This window comes from Periplaneta americana, chromosome 3 (assembly GCF_040183065.1).
Source record: "Periplaneta americana isolate PAMFEO1 chromosome 3, P.americana_PAMFEO1_priV1, whole genome shotgun sequence".
NCBI classification, from domain to species: domain Eukaryota; kingdom Metazoa; phylum Arthropoda; class Insecta; order Blattodea; family Blattidae; genus Periplaneta; species Periplaneta americana.
Genome location: NC_091119.1, coordinates 95171018 through 95191221, shown reverse-complemented (window position 1 = coordinate 95191221; position 20204 = coordinate 95171018). Strand labels below are relative to the sequence as shown.

The 20204-nt window shown below is 36.5% G+C and overlaps 1 protein-coding gene across 2 annotated transcripts in view; it reads right to left on the bottom strand.

Annotated features, from left to right (window-relative positions):
* The window catches only part of Ziz (dedicator of cytokinesis protein Ziz), a 79929-nt gene that overhangs the window by 12546 nt on the left and 47179 nt on the right, over nt 1–20204 (bottom strand). For both annotated transcript variants that reach the window (XM_069820961.1, XM_069820960.1), the window contains 4 exons: nt 17423–17695; nt 11230–11390; nt 11028–11148; nt 4650–5000 (listed from right to left, as the gene is read on the bottom strand). In XM_069820961.1, the coding sequence (XP_069677062.1) occupies nt 4650–5000; nt 11028–11148; nt 11230–11390; nt 17423–17695 (906 nt within the window). The remainder of the gene's footprint in view (nt 1–4649; nt 5001–11027; nt 11149–11229; nt 11391–17422; nt 17696–20204) is intronic.

Genomic DNA, 20204 nt, shown 5'->3' with positions numbered 1-20204 from the left:
CCTATCCTGTGCAAGATTAATCCAGTCTCTATCATCATACCCCACCTCCCTCAAATCCATTTTAATATTATCCTCCCATCTACGTCTCGGCCTCCCTAAAGGTCTTTTTCCCTCCGGTCTCCCAACTAACACTCTATATGCATTTCTGGATTCGCCCATACGTGCTACATGCCCTGCCCATCTCAAACGTCTGGATTTAATGTTCCTAATTATGTCAGGTGAAGAATACAATGCGTGCAGTTCTGTGTTGTGTAACTTTCTCCATTCTCCTGTAACTTCATCCCGCTTAGCCCCAAATATTTTCCTAAGCACCTTATTCTCAAACACCCTGAACCTATGTTCCTCTCTCAGAGTGAGAGTCCAAGTTTCACAACCATACAGAAGAACCGGTAATATAACTGTTTTATAAATTCTAACTTTCAGATTTTTGGACAGAAGACTGGATGATAAGAGCTTCTCAACCGAATAATAACACGCATTTCCCATATTTATTCTGCGTTTAATTTCCTCCCGAGTGTCATTTATATTTGTTACTGTTACTCCAAGATATTTGAATTTTTCCACCTCTTCGAAGGATAAATCTCCAATTTTTATATTTCCATTTCGTACAATATTCTGGTCACGAGACATAATCATATACTTTGTCTTTTCGGGATTTACTTCCAAACCGATCGCTCTACTTGCTTCAAGTAAAATTTCCGTGTTTTCCCTAATCGTTTGTGTATTTTCTCCTAACATATTCACGTCATCTGCATAGACAAGAAGCTGATGTAACCCGTTCAATTCCAAACCCTGCCTGTTATCCTGAACTTTCCTAATGGCATATTCAAGCGCGAAGTTAAAAAGTAAAGGTGATAGTGCATCTCCCTGCTTTAGCCCGCAGTGAATTGGAAAAGCATCAGATAGAAACTGACCTATACAGACTCTGCTGTATGTTTCACTGAGACACATTTTAATTAATCGAACTAGTTTCTTGGGAATACCAAATTCAATAAGAATATCATATAATACTTCCCTCTTAACCGAGTCATATGCCTTTTTGAAATCTATGAATAACTGATGTACTGTACCCTTATACTCCCATTTTTTCTCCATTATCTGTCGAATACAAAAAATCTGATCAGTAGTCGATCTATTACGCCGAAAACCGCACTGATGATCCCCAATAATTTCATCTACGTACGGAGTTAATCTTCTCAGAAGAATATTGGACAAAATTTTGTACGACGTCAACAAAAGTGATATTCCTCGAAAGTTACCACAGTTGGTTTTGTCCCCCTTCTTAAAAATAGGTACAATTATGGACTCCTTCCATTGTTCTGGTACAATTTCCTTTTCCCAAATAGCAAGTACAAGTTTATAAATTTCGCTATATAATGCACTTCCACCCTCTTGTATTAATTCTGCTGGAATTTGATTGATACCTGGAGACTTGTACTTTTTCAGATTTTCTATCGCAATTTCGACTTCTGAAAGTGTGGGTTCGGGTATAAATGGCTCAGCAGTTTGTATTTCAATTTCGTCCCGATCATTTCTATTTGGCCTATGTACATTTAGTAGTTGCGCAAAATAGTTTTTCCATCTGTTTAGGATTGATGGAGAGTCTGCAAGCAAGTCACCATTCTCATCCTTGATCATGTTTACCCTTGGCTGATATCCATTCTTAAATTCCTTTATACCCTTATATAAATGTCGAATGTTTTTACTCTTACTATTTGTTTCTACCTCATTCAGTTTTTCCTTCAAGTAACCTCTCTTTTTATTCCTAAGTGTACAACTTGCTTCCCGTCTTTCATTGAAATAATTATCTCTCTTCTCCTCAACTGGATCCTGTAAGAATTTCAATTTTGCCTGTTCCCTTCTTTCTACTACCATGCAACAATCTTCATCAAACCGGTTTCTTTTTCTTAGTTTCATAATAACCTATGCTCTGCTCAGCTGCAATTTTGATACTATCTCTGATATTTTCCCACACGCTATTAACATCTAATTCTTTCTCAACTTCGTCGGAACTTTCTAAAGTGGCAAACCTATTCGAAATTTCGACCTGATAATTTTGCTTAGCTTCCTCGTCCTTTAATTTCAAAATATTGAATTTAGTAATATTAACTACACATAATGTATACTGTATATTATTTAATATGTTCTGCACATAGCCAACAAATAATTTCTATTAGGTTAGGTAATATCAGGCTAAGCTGTAAGTATGTTGCATAGTCCTGCAGATGATTTAGCAGATATTGTGTAATGAATGTCTTGTTTATCTGTGCATACTAGTCACTAAATGACATCTGAAATGAGTAGGCATTAATAAAAGAACCATGGTAGAATAAAAATGGCAGAAAAAAACTACTCCATCTGTATCAAAAATGATATGATAAGATGCTTGCTGTCTATAAGCTGCAAGTGAGCTATATAGTAATCATAATACAAATACAATCTACCCAACTTTGAAACTTTATTAAAAGACAGCCAAATTCATCCCCATTTTCAATAGAAATAGGATAGTGAATTGTGTTCTTTAATTATCAATTTAATAATGAATGCCAATGTCCAAATATAACAAACAGAGAAAGAAATTTCGATCAATTTGCTAATAAAAGAAGCAATTAAAATATCTTCCTATTGATTAACTATTGGTTTCTCTCTTTAAACCCATATTACAATACAAGGTACTCATGTCTGAAAGTTTAAATATAGCAAAACTTCTGCAGTAAAACTTAATTTATACTTTTTTACGGGGTATGAAGAAAAAACTACATAAGTGAGAAAAACATACAACTGAAATGATATTAAATAACACTGAAATAATATTTGAAGACTATATGGGAAGAATGAGTTATATCAATTTAGTAAAATTTTCACAAGAGAAATTTAGAACTTCATAGATAAACCATCTCTGTTTTTATAACACAGTACTCAAATTGATAATACATATTCTTGAAGAAAGTAACATTATTTATTTGTAGGAAATTTTAGCTGCTTAGAGCCAAAGATGGCTGATATTTTACATTTCAAATTCCAATCCAGAATATTTTTACGAAATTGACTTACCTTGTTCTTACCATGTGATCTTCATTCAATAACATATGATTATTTTACAAAAAAAGTTATTTTGGACTGCTTACTCATAAGGAGTAAACCATATCCACAAATTGTGATAACTGTTCCATAATTTGCTCAGCTACATCATGATGTGTTACAAAACGTTTCACTGTTTATAAAGATGTAACAGAGTCATTAAAGGATACTAAATTGTTGGAGACATGCATGGGCTGCATCTTAACATAAACACATACACTGTATTTTCGCGTTCTTACACCTCCACTGTGGTCATGCTTATATTGGTTACTGGTCACGACTGCCTCAATAAACACCTTAATCAAATCAGCTTATTGACTTCTCCTAAATCTTGTTATGCATAAAGAAAGAGGATATGGACAGGGAACATCTGGAATTTGCGAACCTCTTGAGACTTCTCTGGATCTTACATCCAAATATCGGGAAGCAAGAAAATAACTTCAATGTCGAATTCTGAGCATTAGATTATACCCACACATTTTCACGCAAAACCTAATTTCGAGCAAAATTGAGGGGCTGGGTGCAAGAAGGGCATTTTAGAGGATATGCCCTTTTTGAGTAAAACGAGTTATTGTGTTCTCTGATCTGTTATGCATATGATCACCAAGTTGTAGTTCAATATTGTGATCACAGAGGTCAGGAGTACCCAAAATGTAAAGGTGTGTATAGGTAACATTATGACGGTTTGAATTTTCAACATCAATTTTCTCAAAACTTGCATTTGAGAGAAGTGCCTTTCTTGCACCCAACCCGTCAATTGATTTAGAATGTATGAATTTTCGTATCTCCTGTGGTTTAAAATACGACTATACATATACAGAGTGAATCTTTTCATCCTGCAGATTGGTAATTAGGCAGACCTGCATTTTATCAGACAATGCGAAATTTAGGTGCTCACACCTGCCACCTGTCCAATAAGGCTACGATGTTGTCCTCTGTTAATATGATCATTCAATGCCTTATGTCTGTCATTTCACGTAATGGTATTTGCATTTATTTATTCTGTTCAATAAAGGAGATTCTAATAGTGATTTGTGATTTAATTGAAACTTACATAATTAGTAGTGATTTGTGATTTAATTGAAATTGACATAATTAAGCGTTTTACATTAAGTAATATAAGAGAAACATTATTATTTATATTCTCCATGTCAAACTATTAGCTTCCGTTACGTGGTCCTACATAAAATATTATCTTCAGATGCCAGGAACTTAAGATCTTCATCTCTAAAGCCCAGCCCACACACAGCTACACTAGTGGAATACAAATTGTGCCATGTCAGGGCACATAGCAGCCAAATCGGCTGAAATCGATATGACGCAGGGGACGGTGTTCACATCATAGACTGTAAAAAGGCGGGATTGTATAACTTCCAAATCCGCAGGATGACATAATTCACCTTGTAGATGTAAAAACGAATAAATAAAAAACGTGTATCCGAAATAAATTAACATGGAAAATATAGGAATTTTGCTGGAATCTGAGAAAAAAAAAAACGAGGAAACTTTTACTGTATTATCATTGTCTTGAGCAGTGTGACGTCATGAATAAGCTCTAAGTGCTGTACCTGCATCTAGCTTAAGTCCTCTCTCATCCTGAGCAATATTGGAGGAGATCTTGCTGAAGGCCTCAGCCCCCCATGTCTGCACCTTCTTGAGCTTCAGGTATTCTGCCATTAGCGCTGCAATGTGTAGCTGGCAGGAGGCAGCCTCAGAGAAGTTTCCATCACGCACATGGTTTCGCGTCATCGTCTCCAGCCATGTATGCCGTAGCTCTGGAGTTGAAGCATATGAATTGGCTAGACTATGCTGTAGGTCCACCAACATCTCAGGATCATGGTGGTGCTCCCGCATCTGAGCTGTAGCCATCAGTACAGTTCGGATGCGCTTTGTCAGATCTTTCACTTCCCCTGGGAAACCTATAGAAAGAAATTAGTAATATACAAAAAGTGGACTGTTGTCCATGCACTCTTCAGCTTAATTTCGAATTTACTACAATGACAAATGATATTACATTACATGAAGTGAGACCAAAGTCATGCATTTTATGACTGATCTAGAAATGTTGCAACAAGGAATGTACAAAATTTAGAAAATAAGGAGACAGAACTCAACACTATAAATATAGCTCTAATCAGTGAAAAGAAACTAACTACTAGAAGATGATGTGATTTTATATAATGGAGCATGCCAGTCTTAGCAAGTTGCAGAGGAAGTCAGTTCGCTTTGTGCAAGTCAGGGGATAGTAATGTGTAGTAGAGGCATTGACCTATGTTAAACCGGTGAATAAGTGTGCGTAATAGTAAAATGGAGGACAGTGCAGTGAAACAACACCTAATGGAAATGAAGGAGAGCATGGCAGAGCTAAGGAAGAAGATGGAAGAAATTCAACTGGAAAACGAAATTCTGAAAAACAAATGGAATCAATTTGAGGAGGAAAAGAGGAGGAAAAACTTATTATTTTTCGGGATAGAAGAAAAACATAGAGAACAGAGTATCGATACATACGGGCTATTCCATATGAAATCGATCAGTAAAAAACCTCGCATTTTTTTACTCTAATTTTTTTCCCTATTTATACAAGGTGCTGCGGGGAGTGCATTTTCAAAAATATACTATCAAAAGTCAAACGGTTTTCGTATTATTGAGCGACAAATTTAGCGTATTTTATAAAAACAAGCCTCTTTCAGCGCTCAGAACTCTGGAACCATTTACTGCAGAACATTGAACGAGAGCTTATTTTGAAACTGACATTTGGTAGGTTATGTTAAGAAGTAATCCTTATTTTTATTGTACACAGAGAGACAGATAATCTGATTTTACTTATTTTTAGGCTTTTTGTTAATTTGTAAAAATGTAAAAAAAAAATTGAGAAAAAACCTTGCATTATTAAGAGGGATTCGGCATTATTTGCTTAGTGGTATGGCAATAAGTTTCGAGGGTATTAAATAAATTATTTTCACACGCCTAGACTTGAACGGCACAGTACCGCACGCACTGGCCAAGAGCTGAAGATAAGCGAGCGTTGGGCTCCTGTGTTTATGAAAACCTGTGATAAAGCTAGCACAGTCATGACTGCTAGACGACACATCACGTGTTTATGTCTCCTGGCCTTGCTTACCTCGGCTAGCTCCCGTCTCACAGTCAGCTGGTTAGTTCACGCGCGTACTATTTATTTTCTTTATTTGATATTTTCAATACTTTCTTATCAATGTGCCATCAGTAAAAGATATATGTGTTTATTTGTACTTTCAATGCGGAATCTAACTATATATTTTTAAAATATTATTTCCTAGTCAAAGGCGTCTTAATGAGGAAAAACCTAAATTTCTCCATTTCCATAAAAAGTAAGAAAATCTGTTTATATGTCAATATAAACTTTAATTTCTCAGCATCAAAATAAACCATGATTTTGATCATTGGGTGAAAGGGTTTCGGAATTACAACAGTTTAAAGTTGCTAATTTTATGAAAATACGATAAATTTATATATTTTAAATTTAAACACTATGAAGTTCTGATGCCTCAAACTTTGCACAAAGCATTGTATCACAGTTCTCTACATACAAAAAAAGTTTCATTGTATTTAGAAATTGTAAGGTCAATTTTCTCTATATTTCGGTCGATTTGAGATGGAATAGCTCATACGAGAAGATATTAGGAGTGTGTTGGGAGTATTTTGGTATGGACGTGAGCAATGGACAAGTACAGGATGCATTTAGAGTAGGAAAGAAGCAAATACAAAATACAGAACAAGTTAGGCCAATATTAGTAAAACTTAAGAATGTGGTTACGAAGGAGAGGATTATGAAGAATAGGAGGATGCTAGGGAACACAGCGGTCAGAATAGATGACGAATGGAACTACGAAGTGAAAAGTAGAAGACGAGTTTTAATCCCTTTTCTTAAAGCAGCACGAAAAAATGGACAATTCGCGAAACTCATCAAGGACAAAATTAAGATAAACAATTTGGTTTTTAGTGTAGAGGAGTGTTTAGTAACGTTAAAGGAACCGATCATAGACTCAGAAGAGAAGGAAAGGAACAGAAAAATTTTGAAAGAAAAAATCAAGAATACTGTATTTAAAGGCGAGGTTAGTGACACAAGTGTGGTGAGTGTATGCAAGTCAATTGTAAACGTATCAAACTCAGCGAATATTTCCGGAAAGCAGGCAGTGACGTCAACTGAAGAAGAAACAGGAGTGACGCGAACTGGTATTCAGCAAGTTCAGCAAGCTCAGCAGAACAAGACCCCAATGCAAACGAATGGAAATAGTGGACATCAGATGGGAGCAATTCCGAAGCGGGTGAAGGAACTAAGATCTAAATCGAGGCTGACTAGAAGTAGAGTAACGCAAGTAGGAGATAGTTCAGGGAGCAGTGATGAAGGAAGAGGGGGAAACAAGGTGAAAAAACAGTCTGACTTAAGGAAATGGTGTGGAGGGGAAATAAATTGTGAGAGAAGAAAACTAAGACCTAAAAAGTAGCAATGTGGAAAAGTGAGTACCAGTAGTGAAAAGTGCAAATAATTAGAGATGTAGAGTGAGGGGGGTTACAGTATGTTTGGTATAATGATGGGTTAGGAGTAAAGTAGAGGAAGAATTGATGAAACACAAGAAAAGACTAGTGGAAGAATTGCAATAATAAATTAAAAATAAATAATGTCCTAATTGACTTGTATGAGAGGTGTGTAAAACGGTAAGACGACACTGTATACTAATAATGTGAAGTGCCGCCTCACCGAAAGGTATATGCTTAAAGACAAATATATATTCATGCATTCATAATGGAGCATGTTGTAAAGGTGGCTGTTCTGATAGAAAATGGCAGAAAAGAATTCGAGAATACAAATTTGTAAGTGAAAGGATAACAGACTGAAGTGCAATAAGGATATTCAACAATAGTAAGTACCTCTGCCCATGAAGATGGAAAAAATGAGACAAATATATTATGAGCTGCAAAAACATATTAAAAAAGCAAATAACGATTATATTATTATAATGGGAGATTTGAATGCTAGAATTGGGAAATTCCTATACCAAAGTTGATAGGTCAGTTTGAAGAAGTCCATAAGAATCAGAATGAAACAAATAAAAGGTTACAAGTACGTTTTTAAGGAAAAAAAAAAACATCTATAAATTTACATGGGCTGCAAGAGGTTATGGCTGATAAATTATGTGATAGTGAATAAAAAATTAGCTTTCAGGATAATAGATACATATGCAGAGTATTTCAAAAAGATTGTAAAAGAAACTTCGCGGGATGGTTGGACAGGATACTTGGAGCTGTTTCAGACAGGAAATGCATATCCTCTGAAGTTTCTTTTCAGAACTACTATGTGGAGAATACTACCAGTCTGCTCTGTGGATTTGAGGAGCAGGAAGACAGAGATTCAGTTTGTGGAAGAAATGAAGAAATTGATGAAATTAATTTTAATTTAATGAAGCTGATGAAGAAAACATCAAACAGTGGCTGGAAAATGATTCTGAACTTCTCAGGCACGAGACACATAATAATGAAATTGTGGCTGTAAACTCGAGCAAGGCTACTGTTTCCACCAATGAGAGCAGCAAGGGGAAGGAAGAAGAGATGGTGTCAACAACACTCATTCTTTTGTGCACGCTGCCTTGGAATCATCTGAGTTGTTGCTCTGTTTCCTGGAGCAGGAAGAGGATACTATTTATCCGGACATTCTTCACGTGAGAAAATTAAAAATGAACATCAGTAAAAACTAAATGCACTCAAAAGTGCAACAGAAAGTAACAGACTTTTTCAAAATGGTTCCTAATTAGAAAAAAAAAATATTGCGTAAAGTAACATTACACTATGGTACTGTTTAAGTAGACTGGATTATGTCACTTTTAGTCAACCATCAATCTCTTCCCATCCACCATAGTTGAGAGAGAGAGAGAGAGAGGGAGGGAGTGAGGGAGGGAGGGAGTGAGTGAGGGAGTGAGTGAGTGAGGGAGGGAGTGAGTGAGGGAGGGAGTGAGGGAGGGAGGGAGGGAGGGAGAGGGGGAGGGGGAGGGGGAGGGGGAGAGGGAGAGGGGGGAGGGAGAGAGAGGGGGGAGGGAGAGAGAGGGGGGAGGGAGGGAGAGAGAGAGGGAGAGAGAGAGAGGGGGGAGGGAGAGGGAGAGAGAGAGAGGGAGAGGGAGAGAGAGAGGGAGAGAGGGGGAGAGGGAGAGAGAGGGGGAGAGGGAGAGGGAGAGAGGGAGAGAGGGAGAGAGGGGGAGAGGGAGGGAGAGAGAGAGGGGGGGCGAGGGGGCGAGTGTGCGAGTGTGCGTGTGTGCGAGTGTGCGAGTGTGCGTGTGTGCGTGTGTGCGTGTGTGTGTGTGTGTGTGTGCATGTACATAACATTCTTGAGATCAGTTATTACGAAAACAAAGTTCTTATTACTGGTAAGAAATATATTCTATGCTTTTCTTTTCTAACTGAGGAGGGCCCAAAGACTTGTACCATAGCCTGAGGCTTATTGTACTGATCTCCTTTTTTATATACGTATGTATATAATATTCTTGAGGCCAGTTATTATGAAAACAAAGTTCTTATTACTGGTAAGAAATATATTCTATGTCTTTCTTTTCTAATTGAGGAGGGCCCAAGGACTTGTACCATAGCCTGAGGCTTATTGTACTGATCTCCTTTTTTATATACGTATGTATATAATATTCTTGAGGCCAGTTATTATGAAAACAAAGTTCTTATTACTGGTAAGAAATATATTCTATGCCTTTCTTTTCTAATTGAGGAGGGCCCAAGGACTTGTACCATAGCCTGAGGCTTATTGTACTGATCTCCTTTATTATATACGTATGTATATAATATTCTTGAGGCCAGTTATTATGAAAACAAAGTTCTTATTACTGGTAAGAAATATATTCTATGCTTTTCTTTTCTAACTGAGGAGGGCCCAAGGACTTGTACCATAGCCTGAGGCTTATTGTACTGATCTCCTTTTTTATATACGTATGTATATAATATTCTTGAGGCCAGTTATTATGAAAACAAAGTTCTTATTACTGATAAGAAATATATTCTATGCTTTTCTTTTCTAACTGAGGAGGGCCCAAGGACTTGTACCATAGCCTGAGGTTTATTGTACTGATTTCCTTTTTTATATACGTATGTATATAACATTCTTGAGGCCAGTTATTATGAAAACAAAGTTCTTATTACTGGTAAGAAATATATTGTATGCTTTTCTTTTTTAAATGAGGAGGGCTCAAGGGCTTGCACCACAGCCTGAGGCTTATTGTGCTGATCTTCTTTTTATGGGATGATTATTGAAGTACTCAGAACCTCATTCCTGTAAGAATCGTGATTCAGTGTTTGGTGCCATCTATCAATTCAGCTGCACATCACTCAGGTCCCACAGAGTCCGCTTTGAAAGCTCCTTTGTCCCCTGCAGCTCCCTCAGATGTCATCCATATGCAAATCACGGTACTACATCTCCTGCATCTCCGATCAACATAAAACTATTTAAAGATGATGAAGTTGAAATTAATAAAGGCAAAATGAGTCCGAGGCCCAAAACTGAAAGTTACTCAGCAATTCTGCTTAAATTGGTTGAGGGGGAAACCTTGGAAAAAAACCCCAACTAGATAACTTATACCAACCAGAATTTGAACCCGGACCTGCTCGTTTCACAGTTGGACATGACAATCACTATTTCATAGCGGTGAACTCTATATGCAATTTTAATCATCATAAATGAAATAATTCTTTTCAACAGTAAAAAGATTTTTTACTTATTTATCGGAAATTCAATTAACTTCCCTTAAGAATTACGCTTTTAGTTCTAAGCATTCCTGAATAAATAATTCTTTGTTTACACCTGTTTGATAGACAAATATATTTTGATTACATAACAGATGATATATTCTCAGATATTTTCAGTGCAGATAATATAAAGAGAAGTGCTCTTTACCTTTAAATTTTTTTTATCTTACCTGTTCCTTTCATTACTTTGTCACTTGAAGCGTAACTATTAATGAGTGACAGGGACTCTTGGAAGCGAGCATTATTCAGTCCTATAACATTCCCGAGCATCTGAGACACTGAAATGATCACCTGCAAGAAAAATGCCGAATGAGCATTCAGTGGTGCCTGGGAATTAATGCAGTATTTAGACAATCCAAGACAGACACTTACTTGTAGATGGACTCTAGTAAGTCCTTTACGACTAGTAAATTCAAAGTTGCTTCTCATAAGCAGGTACAGTATAGCGCATGATTCTTGCCGGATGGTTGATAGTCTACTGTTGCAACACCGCAGCAGCTCATAACACAGACGTCCACACAGTGATGCATTTCCTGAAATAAGGTCATATTGTGAAAGTCTTCTGTAACTTAGAAGAATACAAATAAATATAGTATAAGGCATGCCCCAAAAGTAATGCAACACCTTTTCTTTCTTGACCCAGTTTTGTTGCATAAAGGTGAAATTTTGCTTGTGGCATCTTTTAAGTGTTTCATATTTATAATTTTAGTTGCACGGATTCCCAATACATTTGAATATAGTAGCAAACGTTTAAATTGGAGTCTGTAAGATGCATTCGAAATCACAGAGAAATAATTGAGTTTTCCAGCACTCAGGTTGCCCATCAACAGCTGCAATACTTTTAACAGAGCAATGGGTCAATAAATAGCCTTATTCAAATGACTGGAGAATCACAAGCAAGGGACTTAGTAGTGGCGGTATTTACAAAATCATTCACCAGTTGGGATACTGAGAGGTCCATGTCCAACAACTCCTTCAAAGTCCAACCAAAAGACATAAGAAATTGCTGCTCGTTACGATTTATGAGGTAGAGGGGTGACAATTTCTTATCCACTGTTGTCATGGGTGATGAGACAAATTCATCACTTCGAGTCCAACATGAAAAGGGACTCTATAAAGTGACATCATATAATCTATTCTCATTAGAAAAGGTTTAAAACAGTTTCCTCAATCGGCAAAATCATGGCGACAGTCTTATGGGCCTGTGAAGAAATCACTCTTATAGACATGTTGCTCCTTGACTAAAAAATTAATTTGGATCTCTATGTGGAAACTCTGCAGAAGCTGAAGAAGTGTTCTAGAGGGTATGTCCTCATAAGTGCTCTTCATCATGACCACGAAGCACCGCAAATAGATCTGTATACTCAAGCAACCATCACATAGAGCCAATGGTCGATTGGGGGGTGGGTGGGCAATGGTGGTGGTGGTGGTGGTGGTGGTAAATAATGCTTTATTTATTCTGGGAGAATTAAAATCGTAAGACAAAATGTACTTGGGTTGTATTATAAATAGCAACATGGGCTGCTACCAAGATGTCCAAAAAAGAGTAACAATGGCAAAGGAAGCTTTTAAAAGGAAAAGGAGCATCTTCTGTAGATCTCTGGAAAAAGAATTAAGGGAAAGACTAGTGTGTGGAGTGTGGCATTGTACAGTACATTGTTCTGTGGCTATATCACCAATAGGTATGGGGGGGGAAAATAAGTTTTAATCTGAAATGAACTTCCGTGTCAGTAGATTCGTATAATATTAATCAGCCTGAAAGAAACTCTCTTTTTTGATAGTTCATTCTTTTCCTTCGTGCACAGTTCACATGCCATGTCTCGCCTCCTCACCTATGTATATGAGGTAGAAACATGGACATTATGACGTAGTGAAGAGAAACAATTAGAAGCATTTAAATAATGTGGATATGGAGAAGAATGGAGAATGTGAAATGAACAGATAGAATAAGAAATGAAGCTGTGCTAGAAAGAGTGAGTGAAGAAAAAATAATGCTGGAATTGATCAGGAAGCGAAAAAGAAATCGACAGGGTCACTGGCTGAGGAGAAACTATCTACTGAAGGATGCACTGGAAGGAATGGCGAATGGGAGAAAAGTTCGGGGCAGAAGATGATATCACATGATAGATATATGGATCGTACACAGAGATTAAGAGAAAGGCAGAAAATAAGGGAAATTGGAGAATGCTGGGTTTGTAGTGAAAGTCCTGCCCTTCAACAGAAAACTATGAATGAAAGACAAAAACGAATCAGCAAAATAATTTTAATGCCTTATCACTTTGTAGTCACGATCTAGTTCTTTTAAATTAGTATCTTTTTGATCCACTGAAAGATGCAATCTGCAGAAAGAAGTTTGAGGATGATGAAGTTATTACTGCAGTAGAAATATGGTTGCAGCACAAATCTTGCAGTGATACTGCAAAGCAATACAAGTTCTCGTATCTCTGTGGAATAAGGCCAAATTTATAAGAAGACTATGTTCAAAAATAGGTTAGGTAGCCACAGTTTCATGTAACAATGTCACATATTTGAATATTTTATAAAATCAATTTGATAAGAAAGAAGTGTTGCATTGAGTTCTAGACTGCCTTTGTGCTCTAGCTGTTAGCATGTTGGCTTCCAGATCTGAAGATCCAGGGTTCGATTCCCTGAGAATTTTCCTTGAAGAAGAAAAGTTCCCTAGGTGTCTAGAGTCTGAAAATTTGTATGAATGAGAGTGTGATTGCGAGTGTGCCAGTTATAAATTAACCAGTCTTGAAATAAACTACAATAAATGAGGACTGTTGCTGGGCACAAACCTTAACACACATTTCAATGTCACAGTGTTGACAAGTAACGACATTTATGAGGTCAACCAGAAAGCACTAAAAGATGCTACAGAGTTAAAACTGAATTAAAAAAAAGTAAGTTCTGGGCATTCTTTGTAAATAAAATGCATGCATACAAAATAGGTCACAAACTGAACAGATGAACACACTAACAAATTTAGTCTAAATTATTTTTCTGACTTTAAATTGTCAAAAACAAACAAGAGTAATAATTTCAACCTTTCTTCATGTTGATGACAAATACATGAAAGTCAAAGTTCTACAACAAACAGAACACACACTACTGGGTATTTGAGGTCTTTAACATCGTTAAAATTAATTTTTCCCAGTACAATAGTTTTCAACTAGCAACAGCAAAGAAGTTCTGTGTTGAACTTACACTTCTTGTTAAATATTAATGTAATAAAAGTTGCTTATACTTAATACATCTACCATTTTACAAAATTTTGGAATGAAACCTAGTAAGTTTCTTCTGCTCAGCATCAATAATCTCTTTCTGAAAATCATATATTCTGTGGAAAAAATCTAACCATTAGATTGTTCCCTATTATTTTAAGTAATAAAACTGTAGTCAGTACAACATTAAGCCATAACCTCCGATGAATGTCCTTGAACATAACTACACACAAAAAAATTGTCTGCATATAAATTATGTTTAGATGTAAATACTTAGACTTTTTTTTCTTAATGAAAGACCTGAGCAAAAATAGTTGCACTAAGAGACATGTATGTTCTACAGAGTTTGGATATTAAAAATCAGGCGGTGTTCTACTGCCATAATGTTAACAAAAGTGATGATCTATTGCAGAGGGCTAGGGCACCCTGACACTGCCCTGTGTCTGCCCAGGGCGGACCCCACTCCTCCCTGTCGCTGTGGCTGTGGTGGTGTACAAATGCATACGATCATCAATTCTACTCGTCTGTTCGATGATATCCAGCAGGTATTGCTCGATTATGCATACCATCAGTCATTCATTCATTCATCCATATGGTGTACTATCGTTTGTGCTTAACTGTTTTGAATAAGAATGAATAGAAGTGCGTCGACAGTTCAGGATTTAACCGCTCTTGGAAGGGCTTATATCTTGTCTAATCTGACGACAACAATGTTCAATGTTTAATATGTCATATTGATATCAATGTACACACAAAAATGTACAACATAAAGCGTCACTTTGAAGTTGAACATTCTGATACCCACGCTCATATTATCGGCGAAGAGAGAAAGGCATTAATAACGAAACTAAAGGTCGAAATGCAGTCTTCTTACGACGAGGTAAATATCATTTCAAATAATTAAGTACTCTAAGCGTAATATGATTAAATTAATGGTTAGGTTATACTTACTTACTGGCATTTAAGGAACCCGGAGGTTCATTGCCACCCTCACATAAGCCCGCCATTGGTCCCTATCCTGAGCAAGATTAATCCAGTCTCTACCATCATATCCCACCTCCCTCAAATCCATTTTAATATTATCTTCCCATCTATGTCTCGGCCTCCCCAAAGGTCTTTTTCCCTCTGGCCTCCCAACTAACACTCTATATGCATTTCTGGATTCGCCCATACGTGCTACATGCCCTGCCCATCTCAAATATCTGGATTTAATGTTCCTAATGATGTCAGGTGAAGAATACAATGCGTGCAGCTCTGCATTGTGTAACTTTCTCCATTCTCCCGTAACTTCATCCCTCTTAGCCCCAAATATTTTCCTAAGAACCTTATTCTCAAACACCCTTAATAATGGTTAGGTTATAGTAAGTTTATTTTGAACAGTTGTTAACAACGTATGGAATTATTATAAAAACGTTTGTTAAAGTATTTTCTGTCCGTTTAACTATGTATGTATTTTTTGTATATTGACGAAGTCATTAAAAATTCATTTTCCCTTTCTTTTAGTCGGCCTTTTATGGAAGGAATGTTTGTAAAGGCGTGCATGATTTCAACTTCAGAGATATTATGTCCTTTCCTGAGTTAATTAGTCTCTGTCCACAAACAATCTGTCACCGCATGTAGGAACATTGTGAACATTTTTATGACGCCCTTTTCTGAAATGTTGAGCAGACTCCAGTCAAATTGCAAAGAGAATTGATAAGGCTTCAATGTCACACAATTTTGAAAGATAGATATTACAATATTCCAGGCGGCCTCATTGTGTTTTATAAGAACAATGGAACAAAAAAGAGTTTCTGTTTATCCACGCATTGATATGCAAGTTAATTGTTACGTTTGCCTGTATATACCTTTGCGAACACATATTTTCAGTTATGAACCTGAATAAGAGTAAAACTAGGTCATGTTTATTCGATGTTGCATTGGAAGCAGTGTTACGCATTCATTCTACTCAAACAGTATTCTCTGATATAACTCAAAGGGAAAGAAATCAAAGAAATGTCATTATTGTCTTCCTAACTACAGAAAAAAAAGGACAATTTTATTTTGTTGCATTATTTTGTAATCGCCAATTGTTGTAATTCTTGAATTCTTCCTATGTATCATAAAATGTGCCATCCATATATGTACTTCACTGGCTCACTCTACCCCTTGCATGCATGCAACCCTCTCAGCAATCGGTATTCCATCTCTTTCCCACTCACTCGCTGTCTCTCTCCAGGGTTTGTCATGGCTCCAACGAACCCAGGGTAGCCACGGGGCATCACAGAGGCTGCCCACTTGGAATGGTCTGATCTATTGTATGCTTATATTTTCCCTATTCCAAACATGTCATTTGTATGCTTTGTTCTATGCAACTCTTATAAAGGATACCCATTTAAGAATGATATTTAAATTCATCAAATGTACTCGTATACAAGTACTAACATGGTTCATGTGACCATTATGTCAATTTTTATTACCATATAAAGAATAAAGTGTTCTTAATAAAAGCGATACTGTAATTTAATGTCATGTAACAAAATTTTGGCAACTTACTCTAACTCTATTTCACCATCAATTTGAGAAGTTTGGACAGTCAACATCTTAGATTTGTTAAATGTCTCTACCTTTCATAAAGCTTATTATTTCAAATGTACAGGCGTATGGATAATTATATGAAGGGCAGTCACATGAAAATAGGTCAGTCATCAGAAAGTGTCATGGAAGATTTATTACCTCAAAAATAATCTCTATAACTGTTAAGACATTTATCCCACTGGAAGACAAGATGGTCAATCCCCTTGTGGAAGTCTTTAAACTACCTTATACAGTTGAAAACACTCTAGACCACAGTAAAATGATATCTATGAATGTATTTCTTAAAGTCGCCAAAAATGTACAAATAGCATGGGGAAAGATCTGGACTATAGGGCAGATGATGAAATGTTTCTCAGCCAAATCCCTGAAGAGTATCCTACATCCGACAGGCAGTGTGTGGACAGGTGTTACCAGTTTTATCACTCATCATGGAGAAAGATAATGCTGTTCAATAGCATTCCAGAGTTGTTCAACTTTATGACGAATCTCAATTTCTGCAAAGTGTCTTCATAGCACTATGCATTGATTGTGGTCCCATGCTCGAGAAAGTCGACAAGCAGCAGGTCATAACATGCAGCATTCGCTCTACACAACAGACATGCATGCATTATGTCCTAAGGGTGGTGACCCATTTTCATTTGATTGTACCTAGTGTGTGTGTGTGTGTGTGTGTGTGTGTATATATATATATATATAATATTTTATGTAACGATTATTAGCAAAATAATAAATAAATATACAAGCATTATAATTGACTACAATACCTTGAAAAAGAGCAACAGAGAAGTTGTTGATGTAGGCACGGAGAGCAGCAAACACATGGCGGAACAGAGTTTCTGATTGGCCCACCTGCAGAAAGGATAGGTAGATGTCGAACACCTTTCTCATGACAACATTGTCACCCTCCGAGGCAAGCAGGTTGTCCTTGAAATGGATGCAGTACAAACCAAGAGCATCCAGTGCAATCAGTCCAACTTCTGTTGCCATGTTGGCTTCGAGCAGTGCCTGGTATAGCTTGCTCGAGTCACTTTCACCCACTGAAATGTAAGTTGCACACCTCATTACACGTACAAACATAATTTCTTCCAACAGTATTTGTTATTCTTTAAGGAGAAATCGCTACTCTGTTTACATTTGTACTGACTGTGCTGACTCAATCTGCAAGCAGATACTTCCTTATGTGACCAGTGTCCTGCCAAGTCTTTGTGTTCTTGCTGTCTGTAACTAAAACAGGTTGACTTACTCATTTCTCACAATGGTTTTCCAAGTACAATCCCGGGTTTGCATCCCTCTCAATCATAAGAATAACTGGAAAATAAATTATAAGTTTTTTTTTTTTCCATTTCCACTAAAATAAATACTGTCTGTATAATTTTTATGACAAAATGTTCACATAATATTTAACAGCTTACTGTTAACACATAGAATGTTCTCAGTTCACATAACAGACGTAAATTATGACTACTTGGACGTGGACATACTATTGCGTAATGGCTTTCTATGACACTGAGTTCGAGTTTAAACTCTGGAGAATTCAAGATTAAAAAAAAAAAAAACAAAAAAAAAAAACCGACTAGATTTTCTCGAGGTACTGCCATCTGTCCTATCTCAATAGCTTTTCTAAATCCATTATCATTATTATCTAAATGATAATAGCACTGTGTCTGATATAGGCTTAGGAAGTTCATGCTCTAAAAACTCCTTTATTATGCGTGCAACTATGCCCTTAAAAATGTGCAAAATAATATGCTCAAAAAATCCATTAGAAATTCGTAAAATACAGCAATGAACCTGTGTAACCTTATTTTTGAGAAGTAGTATGCTTGCCTTCAGATCTAAAATAAGAGATGAACTGCAGTTCACAACCACTCCATCTGATATCTCCATGGCAAATTTGTGTCTGTTAACGTAGCTCTTAGAGTCCCTTCAGTGGAGACCACTTTTAGAAGCGCTGCTAACACGTTGCAGCTTTTGAATAATGTATTTAAATGGAGGCTTTCAGACACAGCCACAATGATAGAATCAGTTGTGCTGCAGACTCTCTGAGTGGTTGGCTTCGCCACTGGTGGTGGCCACTAAAAGTGGAGCTTCTTGTAGCAATACACAGAATTAAGTGGTAGGTTTCAGATGAGGCCACAGCCAGGTCACTATTTTAGTGGTGCGTTCGTGGCACTGCTAACAGACAACTGTTGAACCACCAATTCCCTACACTTACACTGTCATGACAGTATACAGGCTATGTGAAGATAGAATATATAATGGCGATAATAATGATGATGATTATGACGATGATGATGATAATAATAATAATAATAATAATAATAATAATAATAATAATAATAATAATAATAAATAATATAACCATAGACTAGACAACTAAATAGCTGGACTAGTGCGAATTACAGATATATTATTTATGTAGTAAAATCTCCTTTATTTCATGTTAAAACAAAATAACTTATCTAAAATAATGTAGGTAAATTAACAAAGAGATAAAAAAAATTAGTTCATCTCAGGTTCGAACCTGGGTTCAATTACACCACGGCCTTTGACTACAGATAGCTATTGTAGTATAGACTATTAGTTGAATTACGTGTTATGAATGGTTTCATGTTTGCTACCTATTATATTTAATTTTGAATTCTGAAGTATTAAACAAAAATCTGTTTTATACCATACTGTCCCTCATTTGCGTAATTTTAAATTAATATTTTTTATCGGACTGATGTAAATCATCAAACAAGATATGGAAAAGTCCTCGATTCAGTCTTTCCAAAACTAATGGATGAACCCAGACTCTTCTTCTATTTTTACGTCTACTCTTTCTTCGTCTGAGCAAAGTTCCCAAAAGTATATATCCTTCTACGTCCATGTTCACTGGAAGACTGAAAAATTTCTACAAAAATTTAGTATATTAAGCAATGCCACTAATGCGGGTTCAAAGCGCCACTAAAGCACGTTCGCAGCACCACTAATGCACCACTAAAACGGCCACATCTGAAGGGATCCTTAAGATACTATCGTAATGAGAAAAACTCATTTCGACATCACAGGATGTCATTGGTGCACATTAAAAGATGGTAATTGCTCCAAGATTTTTCTCGGAGAATATCTCGTATTTTGCAAACCTGTTTATATCCAGGATTTCTTGAAATAATATGATTTATTTTGTTTTATTTTGCTCTGCACTACTACCTGGAACAGACGTTTAGTTTGATATGGTAGCAACAAAAACATCTAATGACCGATTCAAATGAAAACCTGCTGTTTCCAGTGATGAAATGACTGCAGGCATGGGGAAAAATGTACCATGTAATGATAAGGTTTCCTTCAAGTTCCACATATGAGTCCAATGAATTATTGGGTTGGTGCATAAGTTCGTTCTTGGTACTCCGATTGCTATGGGTTTATTTATCAATTGTCATTTTTTATTTGAAGTTCAATTGCTGTGCTTGAGTTTATATATTGAGGTTTTCATTTTTGCAGATAGTGAGTGGAGCCGTGGACACTAGAAAATGGAGAGTCAAGTGGCGAAAGTGGAACATT